The sequence below is a fragment of the Sarcophilus harrisii genome, chromosome 4 (assembly GCF_902635505.1).
Source record: "Sarcophilus harrisii chromosome 4, mSarHar1.11, whole genome shotgun sequence".
Classification (NCBI taxonomy): domain Eukaryota; kingdom Metazoa; phylum Chordata; class Mammalia; order Dasyuromorphia; family Dasyuridae; genus Sarcophilus; species Sarcophilus harrisii.
In genome coordinates, this window is record NC_045429.1 from 142,595,655 (window position 1) to 142,608,248 (window position 12,594).

General features: G+C 35.2%; 1 protein-coding gene across 1 annotated transcript in view; it reads right to left on the reverse strand.

Annotated features, from left to right (window-relative positions):
* The window catches only part of PPP1R14C (protein phosphatase 1 regulatory inhibitor subunit 14C), a 108,570-nt gene that overhangs the window by 14,882 nt on the left and 81,094 nt on the right, over window positions 1–12,594 (reverse strand). The window contains exons 2-3 of the mRNA XM_003769532.3: window positions 6,134–6,217; window positions 3,859–3,891 (exon numbers count right to left, since the gene is read on the reverse strand). Coding sequence (XP_003769580.2) covers window positions 3,859–3,891; window positions 6,134–6,217 — 117 coding nt within the window. The remainder of the gene's footprint in view (window positions 1–3,858; window positions 3,892–6,133; window positions 6,218–12,594) is intronic.

The window sequence follows — 12,594 nt, forward strand, 5'->3', positions numbered from 1 at the left end:
AGCAAATCATATAAATCTCCTTGTCTTTAGTTTTCTTATTTATCAAAATAAAGATGATAGATTAAATGACTTTCAAGAATCTCTCTAAATATAAAAGAAAAATTCCAGCCACGGTAGCTAGCTAAATTCAGGTAAATGGCCCTGATCCCATATACCTATACCAGCAGAACCTAAAATTAGCAACAGAACAGATAATGATCAAGAAATCTGATAAGAAACTAAAGTGGCTTATTTCATCTCAAAACAATACAAAAAGTCAGCTAAAAGTTCATAATTTATAAAAGGAGGTGGGGATGGGAAGGCAAATGACAAAACCAACATTGATGCTACCAAACAATTCCTTAACTTGCCCAACATGCCCTAGCATGCCCAGAGACATATGTATTCTTAAGGGTTCTGTGTCTGGGATAGCAAATGTATAATGTCCCCTGAAAAATTTCAGGGCACTCAGACCCAACGGTAAGGATCTTGGAGAGCCAGGAAAGTAGCAGGAACTAGCACAAGTATGATGTAATCAGACTGAGAGACTACAGCACATAAAGACATCCAAAGTCCCAGATATTCTCTCAAGATGCTAGAGAAGTCTATGAAGATACAGTGCCTCAAAGATCCAGAAGTCTAAGCCCAGGAAAAAGAAGGCAGATTAGGACCCCAGATGACCAAAACAAAGCCAAGCAGGCCCAACAATATCATCTAAAAGCACAACAGGCAGCAAAGGCTGGTCCTGGCACAAAGCCTCAATTCAACAACTAAAGCTGGAGAAAGGAGTGAATCAGAGGAAGCACCAAGAAATATTAAAAAGTAATTGAAAATCTAAAGATTTGCCCAAAATAAGTATTAAATAACTTCATAAAATCTTTAAGTAGGAGCCGAAAGGGAAAAAAATTGGCTTGGTCACAAATACTTTATGATTCCCCAGAAGAAATGAAGCATGAAACAAAAAAGGAAGTGGGGAAGGAAATTATAAGTGAAGTAAGAGTTTTGTAGGAAACAACTGAGGAGGAAACATCTTAGAAGGGAAAAGTGATAAGCCTTATCCAAGAAATGGATTCCCTGAAAAGTAGAATAGACCAAAGAGAAATCAATCACCATGAAAGACAAGAAATATTAGAACAAAATCAAGTTATTCAAAAAATAGAAAAAATATTTGATACATCAGCAACAACTGGCTTAGAAAATGGGTCACTGGACTCCCTATAAGCCAAAATAAAATAAAAATCCTGCTCACTATATATCAAAAACTCATAAAGGAAAAGTACTCAGATTTAATAGATTTCAGAGGGTGAAGACAAAAAGAATCCACTGATCTGCAATCTAAAGAAATCCAAAAGGAAAAGTCTCAAGAATGACAATACCAAACTCCAGAGCTTTCCTATCAAAAAAAAAAAAAAAAAAAATACTGCAAACACCCAAAAAGAAACAGTTCAAACACAAGAGACCACAGTCAGAATCACATGAAAATCAGAAGCATCTACTTTAAATAAGAGGAAATTTTGAGAATACAACAAAGAATAATTTATCATGCACAATTGGATATAACACTACGTGGAGAAAACTGCACTTCCCTCTCCCCTAACTTTGCTATTAATGTAATACTATCCTCCTAATCCCTCAGGCTTGCAAGTAGAAGTAATCCTGGACTCCTACACTATCTGTTATTCCCCTTATCTAATACATTGTCAAGGCCTGTTGAGTGCACCTTTGCAACATCTCAAATACACTTTCTTCCCTCCTATGACATTGTCAGCACTTCAGTACAGTCACTCAAAACCTCCTACCTGAACCATTTTTATAGCTTGCTGGAAGGTCAGCCTGCTTCAATTCTCTCTCAGCTCCAATTTATCTTCCACTCAACCACTAAAATGATATTCCATTATGTTCAGATTCAAATACAAAATACTCTCTTTAGCATTAAAAACCTTTCATAACTTGACCTCCTCCTACCTTTCCAGTCTTCTTATCCCTTACTTCCTGCCATAAACTCTCATTTTTGGGAAATGGCCACTGCATGGAATTATTTTGTTTGACTATACTCGTTTATTATAAGATTTTTTCCCTTTTATTTCTCTCACTTTTTATTTAAGAAAGGGGTAGAGTGGGATAATTATTTAACAATATTGATACTCCTGATCTCCAGAAATGATCACCATGGCATCTTTAAATGCACAGAAGGAATTTCAAAAAGATATATAGTCAAAGCCAACAGTTTTTAAAATAATATGTATGTGTAAATATATATGTATACATATATAAGCAAGTGTTAGGAAATGAAGAGCTAGATTTCATATGGGACCCTTATTTTCTGTTCTTTATATATAGAAATGTTCTCTTGTTTGGTGTTTAAGTTCAGAATTAAAAAGACTTTCTTGTTTGTTTTTTAGTTTTAAATCTTCAGTCTAATAGATAAGAGTTCTGAACCTGAAGTCAGTAGAGCTGGGTTCAAATCCCACCTTAAATCGCTAGCTGTGGAAGCATAGGTCAAGTCATTTAACCTCTCAGCATCTCGGTTACCGTATCTACAAAATTAAATGATGATACTGGTACCACCATCTTTACAAGATTTTTGAGAGGAAAGTATTTCACAAACCCTAAAGCTCTATATGAATATATGTTATTGTTATTGGAATATAAAGGAAAAGACACAATAATAGATGCTTAAATCATTGAATTGTACTGCATTTCAATCTTACTTTCTTTTATAAAATATTCTTCTCCTAGTGTTTACAATTTTAAAAAAAAAATCTTTCCTTTTACAAGTTTACAATCACTCAAAGTCTCATTGTAATCTCTTTGATATTACAAATAACTGCAGATCTAGAGAATTTAAATTCATAAATTCTTTGCAAAGTCAAATATTAGACATATTTCTTTTACAGGTAGTTTTTGCACCCAAAATGAAAATATTTTAGCTTTCCATTAGCTTTATTTATAGTTGCTAAGACTAAATACCCTGTAACTATGTTAAATACTGTAATTTTTCTAAGTATCCATTTCCTTTCACTTTTTTTTTTTTTTTTTGCTGAGGCATATGGGGTTAAGTGACTTGCCCAGGGTCACACAGCTAGGAATGTTCATTGTCTGTGGCTAGATTTGAACTCAGATTCTCCTGACTTCAGGGCTAGTGCTCGATTCACTGTACCATCTAGCCATCCCTCCTTTCACTTCTAAAAGCACTTAGGTATACATGGATAGATATGTGTATATACATATGTATATATAAATTGATTAAATAGATATGCCAAGTTCAGAACTAAACAAATGGCTTAATAATCTTCTAGGTTGGACAGGTATATTTTCCAAATTTGTAATTATAAAGCTTAAATTAAAGTAATTCCATTTCCTTAGCACTTCCTAAGAAGTTGAGATTTGGATAAAGAAAATACTCAGTGAATACATTTCCATTTGTTTTCAAGCTCTCCTGAACTGGGCATGCTCAGGCTTAGAAATCATCAGGTCCAGACTGCTAAAACATATGCATTTATGGATACAGATTAGTAATTATCATATATCAAGTCAACTTTTAAATGAAATCTACTTAGACAAATTGCTTTAACAAGAAGAAGAAGAAAGAGACAGAGACACACAGAGAGATACAAAAAAAGAGAGGTGGGAGAGGAAGGGAAGGAGGGAAGGAGGAAGGGAGGAAAAGAGAGGGAGAAAAATAGATGGAGGAGTAGAGAAACAGAAGGAGGAAGGGAAGAGAAGGGAAGGGAAGGGAAGAAAAGGGAAGGGAAGGGAAGGGAAGGAAAGGAAGGAAGGAAAGAAGGAAGGAAGGAAGGAAGGAAGGAAGGAAGGAAGGAAGGAAGGAAGGAAGGAGAAAGGAACAAATAAGGCTTTTTAGAAAAATGATTTGTTTACCTCTGTTGGTTTGTAGCAATCTACGAGAGCTTCCTAGAATTAAACACACAAATAGGTCAATTTAATAATTGTAAAAAGCCATTACAATCTTGAAAGTCATTCATCTGTTTAGTACTATCTTTTATAAGGCAACTCAAAATCAAACATCAGCTATCTTTTTTTCCATAGGTCTACTCTTTTTTTTCATAAGCATGGGATTTGTGAACCTCAAGCAAGAAAAGCTTTTCTCACTGGGAATATTATAGCCCATAGAGAAGAATCTTTTACCTCTGAGATGACTCCCTGTTTCTGAAAAGAAGGAACTATCCTTCCATTGGCACTGAAATGAACACTCTGCCCTTGAACAAGTTATCAATACTTTTCAGAGGAAATGGAAAAGGGAATGGCTTATCTTGAGAAATGGCAAGTCACAATTCAAAATTCTATGATTTTTCCTAGAATATTAAGATATCTATCAAAGTCTAGACAGAATAGAGCTATCATCATACTGCAGTGAACTGAAATAAATAGCTGACTGGGTGCAGCACTCTATTATTTTCTCTTTTCCCATAGCAGATTTCCCACACACACACTTCCCTCTCCTCTCATTTTGATACTACTGCACCATTAATATCAATTATTCGAAAAAACAAAAGGGAAAATTGTAGAAGGTACATCAGACCAAGTCCAAAGACCTGGTTTCAAAGCCCTAAATCATTTACACTGTCTGGGCTAAATTCCCTCATTTGTGACCCGAGAAGCCAGACAAAAAGCAGGGTGGTAAAACTTAAAAGAACTCTATATCCAGAGTGAAAGGAGCTGGGTTCAAATGCTAGTTTGGCTACTTAGCATTTGAATAATCTTTGATAAATCACTTAAGCACCTTTGGGTTTCATTTGATTAAAAAAAAAAAGAAATTTAAACAAGATGAGATCTAAGAGCCATTCCAACTCTACGATTCCATCATCTATGAACTCTCTCCCAGCTCTAAATCTATATAATCTTGGTTTGCCATTAACTTCTCTACATTCTTTGTCTGTACCTATGTCAGTATTTTTGGTTTTATTCTAGTTTAGTTACTGGTATATATTTTCAGAGGCATAGAATGTTTCTCCATTAATAATACTGGTAAAGATTAATCATTTTAAACACTATTTTAATAGTGTTAAATATTTATATGTAAAATATTTACATATTATATATTTATATGTAAAATATTTAATTTTAACACTAACACATTCAACAGAGATACTTCACAACTGGAAAGATATGAGTAATTATTAGCTCATCTGAAGGAAACCCCTGATTATCTTTAGAAATCACAAACCTTAGTTACCAATATTTTAATAAGAGGGAGACTGACATATTACCAATATTCATTAAGTTGGGAGTCTCCTAGGTACAGAGAAGGTTTTAGATATCATCTCTAAAAAGTGAAATAGTAAAGTGCTTGTTTTAAACTAAAGAAATGCCAAGCATTGCAGCTTCTATTTTCTGCCAGCATGCTACCAGGGGAACATGATATACTATTAAATATTTTGACAGCATTCAACTAAAAGAACCCACAAAAAAAGGGTTGTAAAGATCCAGCTGAGTGGTGCTACAATACTGTGCAGGTCACACATACTCCTGGGTCAGGGGGATTATTTCTAATCCAGGTAGTTATCTACTCATAACATCTTTAAACATACAACTGAGTAGTACATCTTTGGAGATAAAACCCACACTTCTCTCAGGAAGACAGTGAGAAGAAAGATATGGTGTATCTGAGCTCTATAGATCTAATCTATAGAAAAAGATAATGTGCGATTTGAATTCAGCTAGACTCTCCTCTTTGGAAAAATGAACAGCTTAATCATATTTTGCATACTTTGCAACCTCCTAACTTCAGGTATTTTCACGTACTGTCCCTTATGCCTGGAATACTCTGCCTCTTTATGTTGGCTTCCTTTAAATTGCAACTAATATTCCACCTTCTATGAGAAGCTTTTATTTATTCCCTTTTCCCGTGAAATTACCTCCTATTTATCCTGATTACATATTGTTTGTACATGGTTGTTTGAATGTTGTCTCCCCCATTATACTGTGAGCTCTTTGAGACCAGGGATTATTTTTTGCCTTACTTTGCATCCCCAGGACTTAGTACACTGTCTGGCACATAATATCAGTCTCAGTTGGACACACTATACATTGACACCCAACATAGTGATGTCATTTTGGTACTCTTAAAATACAAAGAACAAAAATCATTAAGCTATCCATTATTTGGATATGAAACACTTTAAAAACCACTTGCCTGTAATTTAAGAGCTCTCTCTTCTTCAGTGTCGGCATCAAGAAGATCATCAATGTCAATTTCTACTTCTGGCATCTCTTCTTCCTTTAAAAAAAAAAAAGCATTTTATTTAGTCAAGAGTTTAACTAAACTGTGCTATTACTATGACATAAAATCCTTTTTATTACTCAATAATTGTATAGTCTTAAGCAAAAGATTGTTTGTCCATAAAGAGAAGAGGGAAAAGGAGCTAGTAGAGAAACCAAGCATGTTGTATCTCCAATGGGGTCAGCTCCAAAAGAAGGCCATCAGAATATGATCAAGTTACTGCATTTTTTATTTAGTATAGCTATACATATACATATATATATGGACAGTTAGATGGTATAATAAATAGAATAGTATGCTTGGAATGAGAAAGACTCCTTTTATCCTGAGTTCAAATCTGGCCTCAGACATTTCCTCACTGTATGACCTTGGGCAACTCATTTAACCCTGTTTGCCTCAGTTTCTTCATCTGTAAAATGAGATAGAGAAGGAAATGCCAAACCATTTCAGTATCTTTGCCAAGAAAACATAAATGGGGTTATGAAAATTTGAACATGATTGAAATGACTAACAACATAAACAAACACGTACACACACATATATAATATATGGATACATCCATATCTCCAATTGCCCTGTTGTGTGTCTTAATACTTCATCTTTAATCTGTCCAAAATCAAACTGATTTTTCCCTCCAAAATCTGCTTTCTTAATTCTTCTATTTCTGCAAATAGTACTATCATTTTCCCAATTGCTCATGCCTGAAGCTCTGATGATGTTTAGCCCGCAGTAGAAGAGACTAAGTAGGAATGATAATAACTACCACTCCTGACCTCATTATTTATTATCTACATTAGACTGTATGGTAAAACCTCTTGTCACTCAGGGCTTCAGTTTCCTTATCTATAAAATTAGAAGATTGAATTAGATTACCCCTAAAGTACCTTCCACTTTTAATTCCTATGATCCTAAATATTTGAAGTGCTGCCATGTGAAATAGAGAACAGATTTACTTGAAAGGGCACCAGGAGACAGAATTAAGAATTAATGGAGAGTAGATGCAGAGAAATCCAAATTTGTACTTGATAAAAAGAAAAAAATTCTAAGTGTTATAACTATTCAAAAGTGATGAGGTCCTGCTCATAAGATTGTGAATTCCCTATCATTGGAAGTCTGCAAAATCTGGATGGCTGCTTGATATAGAAAAAATTCCTTTGCAAGTACAAGTTACATTAGATTACTGAGATGCCTTCTAGTTTTGATATTCTACAACTCTACTGTGTACTTCATCAATCAGTTCTCAAATCTAACCTATGTTGTCCATGCAAGATCTTTTATATCTATCCCTTTATTTCTGTTCCAACTGTCACTGTATTCATTATCTCTTACCTGCATTTCTATAATAACTTCAATTGGCTTTCCTACTCCCAATCTCTTTCCATTTCAATCCATCCTACATATTGCTGATAGATTAATATTCCCTAAAGAACAATTCTGATCACTTTGCTCCACAGTTCAAAAATCATCAGTACTTACCTATTTGACACTAATGAAGTACAATTCCCTCCCCTAGCTCATAATATTTTCCAAAATATTTCTAGCTTTCTTTTATACTTCTTGTTATACAATCATTCAGTCATTTAGTTGTGTTCATCAACTTCAGGACCTGCTGGACTTTCATACATGGGGTTTCAATGACAGAGTGGTTTGTCATTGCCTTCTCCCATTTCATAGATAAGGAACTAAAACAAATAGGGTGTGTGTGACTTGCCCATGGTTACACAGAGAGCAAATGTTTAGGCTAAATTTGAATTCAAGTCTTCCTTGCTTTGGACCCAGAGCTCTAACCACCATTAGAACTAGCCCTTCTTTTATATTGCTTTATTTTATGTATTCTCTATGTCCAACTAGACTTCTCAACATTCTCTTAATTCATCCTACCTTTTCCTATCTCTGTACTTTTGCTCACATACATATAGAAAGCAATTGTCCTCTTCCCTTCTCATCTCCTATTTCCATCTTAGTCTGCCAGTTTCCAGTCATTTAAAAACAAACTCAGATACAACCTATATGAAGATAATAAGTGGCAGTTAATCCTGGAGCGAGAAAAAGCTGAGTTCAAATCCTACTTCAAACACTTCCTAGCTATGTAACCCTGAGCAAGTAATTTAATTTCTCTAAGCCTTATTTTCCTCATCTGTAAAATGAACACAATAATCATAACTCATCCTTCTTGGGACTATGAGATAACACATCTATACCACTTCACAAACCTTAAAGTATTATATAAAGCTAGTTATCATCATTATCATTATTATTATTTCTCTCAGGTAGAAGACCTATCTGAGATCTATAAATAAGGATTCATTAAGCACCTACTATATGCCAGTTTAATGTACTCAAAGCACTTTGTGCTTCGATACATTTATGTTTTAATTTGTTTTATAGTGATTTGTATACATATCCAATATATCTTACTGGACTGAAATGACCTTAAGTTCAAGAACAACACTTCATATCCTCTCAATGCCTCGGACATAAATATTTGTGCTCTATAAATATTGAACTGAATTGACTGCCCCAGAAGGACCAATTTGGGTTCCTATCAAGACAGAAAATTGTTTCTAGAATGCTGAAATTGTGTGTTTGAATCTGTTAGCAGTACTGCCAAAGCACAGTGGGCATTGAAATTTACCCAAAATGACCAAAAAGCACTATTAAATTGTGATAAATCTATGTGGGTTATTAGAGCATTAATTCTCTTGAAAGTGACTCATTCCAACATCTGGATCATTTCCATAATACGGACTAAAGTTAAAGGTTGACCTAAAAAAGAAAATTAATTCACCCCCATGGCTGTACAGTTTGCTCAGAGATTTAGTTGAATTTTGAGTAGTCCCATATTACTCATTAAAAACATCCAGCACCCGTGTGAATATAATAGTAGGTATTGGAATTTTTAAATAATCTTTGAGGAAGATGAGGTCTCTGCCCTTCTAAAAGCAGTCAGATATGAAACCTGCTGCGAAATTCTTCAGATCCTTTTTACACATATGGAATATTTATTTAGTCATTAACACTATTCAGAGTACATTAGTCACATGTCCCCAGTGAGTATAAGTGCTTGGACAAGTTGAAACATCATTATGTCTTAAAATTATTAGAGCAGCCTAAAAAATTAGAGCCTTGGAAAAATTTTCCAGCTTTCTTTTTTTTTCTTCCATCAAAATCTGGAGTTTGTGAGTAAACCAGATTACAATCAGATTTCTGATAGTCTCAACCTGATGAGAATAAAATGAAGGAGGATCAATACCGTTCAGAAAATACTGAGAAATATCATGATTCACTGGAAAACAATGACTACAACAACATAAATGGAAATGACAACAAAGTGAAACTGAGCCCTGTATTCTTATAATGACCAAGTTTATCTCCAGAGAACAATTGAGAAAATATACATTCTTCCCTTCTTCATCAAATGTTCATCATTAACAAGCACTTATTATGTGCCACACACTGTGCTAAGTACTGGATACAAAGAAAAGAAAGAACAAGATACTTCCCCTGAAGAAGCTTATTTTCTAATGAGTGAAACAAAATGCAATTCTGTATCTACAAGATATATGTGTGTGTGTGTGTGTGTGTATACACATATTATATAAATGGAAGGTGTTATTATTGTTTTTTATCCTTCATTTTTAAGAGAACCAGTGGTATCATGGAGTAATATCTTGACTTACACATGAATTGGATTTAAGTAAGGCAGAGTTTCACAAAGTCGACAGTCTCACTCTCTCTATTCCAGAGTCACTAAAGTCCAGTGGTAAGGCAAAAGTCAAAAGACCGGCAATAACCCAGGATATAATGGATGACCAAACTCTAAGTGCTTCCCAGTGCCTGCTTCAGTTGCTTTCATGGTTAGTAGAATAAATTACCCTCATTCTTCCATTCCTCTGAGAGAAGTCTTCGTATGCTTGGGGTAGACATTCTCCTAATTCTCAGAAAGGTTTGAGTCTTATCAGTTATCTTCAACCTGGCATAGATTGTCGGCCAAGACAGTTTTATTGGGGTGTAGCTGCTGTATATGTTACAGCTTCTTGGATCTGTAGAGTCAGGTGAAAAGTCGACACTGAAGAGGGCTCAGCAAATCCTCACACCAGAGGTGCTAGTCCTCCCAAACACCCCAAATACTCCAATGCAATGGAAGGTCATCTCAAAGGGAATGCACTAACAGGTGGAAGGAGACAAGAACAGCTTTCTGAGGAAGAGGAGAGTGGAGTAAATCTTGAAAGAATCCAGAAAAGCCAGTGGACAAAAGTGAAGAAAGAAAGCACTCCAAGTTTAGGCAACCGTCAAAGTAAAGGCATTGAGTTAGGAGATAGAATATCATGTGCAATGAATAACAAGGACATCAGTCTTGATGGATCATACATAGAGGTCTTGGCGGGGTGGGGGTGGGGGATAAAGTTTACAAAGCCTGGAAAAATAGAAAGGGCTTTAAATGCCAAACAGAAGATTTTATCATTGAGAGTGAAAGGAATAGGGAAGGACTGCAGTTTATTTAGTGGACGTGCAGAGAAGCCAGGGTCAGACTTATGCTTAAGGAAAATCCCCTTAAAAGAGGGTAAGGAACTATGGGTATGAAAAATTATATAAAGCTACACTGTTACTTTGCTTTAAACCCTGCTACTGGGCAGGATGGGAGTAGTGGATCACTTGAGCTCAGAAGTTCTGAGCTAAAGTGAGCTAGTTCATATTAGACGTCCCCACTAAGTTTTTATCAATATGGGAGAACCCGGAGACCAGGGCAAGGGAACCACTAGGCTACCTAAGGAAAGAGAGCCAGTTCAAGTTGGAAACAGAAAAGTGTTCATGCCATTTAATTGTGTGATTCAGCCTATGAATGGCAGCTGCACTTTCAGCCTGCATGAGATAAGAACTAGTCACAAAAAAGGAAAAGAGAAGTTGCATATACTATAAGATATGGTTAATTATACGAACCTTTTTTTTTCTCCTCCCCCCCCCACTATTTTTAAAAAATTATAGTAACAAAAGACTGACTTGTAGGGCAGGGGAAAGGAATATATATTCAGAAGTAAATGTTTAAAAACAAAATATCATTTTTAATCTAAAAAAGAATAAAAGATTCAGGAGAGTAACAACATGTCTCCCACAAAACTTTGATATTTTTAAAAAGAAAAATACTAATAGCCACTAAAAATTATTTTTAATAGCTCAAAATGGCATAAATGAACCCAATCTCTCCAAGACTATACTAACAAAACAGACCAGATTTGACAAGTTCTTCCAAGGTGAAAGACTTAAAGTGCCAGCCTGACAAACAGATTGTCTATTGGCTAAGTGCCAATCCAGGAGGGTCATCAACAAAAGCTTGGCTACTATGTGATTTTTTTCCCCTCAGTCTTGACAAATAAAGTATTCTGTATCAGGAAAGGGAGTTGCCACACCAATTAAATCATGAGCTATCAAAATATTAAAGAGAATAATAGGGATCGGAATTGCTATGTTCTAATCAATCCCAATTAAAAAAAAAAACCAATTACTTATTGAGTGTATACTGTTGAGTATCTATAGCCTGGAAGTCAAAGTATATTGGTGTGTGGTGGATATCACTCTTTTATGATACCCATGGAGTCTCTTACTCATATGCATCTAAATCTTGGTTTAAAAAGCCTCCTTTGAGATACAGAAGTGGCAAAGCTATGCTTTTCTCTCCAATAGCTGGACCAGAATTCCGCCGAAAGGAAAATATAGGGGTTAAATAGGAAAGTCAGATGAATATTTAATGAGGTAGATAATTGTACACATCTATGTGATACAGGAAACTTCCCAATTTAACAAATTTGATAAGATATTAACATTGCTTAATTAATGTTTAATTAGAAATTTCTCTTTTCTATTCCTCAATGTAAGTGGGAAAGGGAGGAAGAAGATTTCATTACTTGTAAGGGGAAGGAAACCGGTCAGTGATCTTATTTCTCATAATAATATGAAGTTTTTCTGCTGATGTGACTCCAACAAGAATTTCAAAGCATGTGAAGTCTGCTTGCCAAATGAAGAAGACCTCTTGATTGGCTGATGATCTGAAACTGAGAATGCATTCAAAAGATACTAACCTACAAGAAATTTTCTCTTTTCTGCCTGCCTAAGTTCAAATGAATGATAAGCCTCTGGGTCAAGAGGGAGCCCTCAGGCTTTATATGACCAACACTGTGTGGTCCATGAACACATGACCCTGCTATGGTTTCTGTCTTTTTTATGTCTGGTCTTAGGTAAAGGTTGGGACTTTGTGAAATTTGAGCCACCAAAGTTCTAAGAGTCAAGTTTATAGTTTACCAACAAATCCCCAAGGTGTGGTCAGGGCTTAACCTAGCAGTCAAGATTGGAAACAAAAAGAACAAATTCATACATTG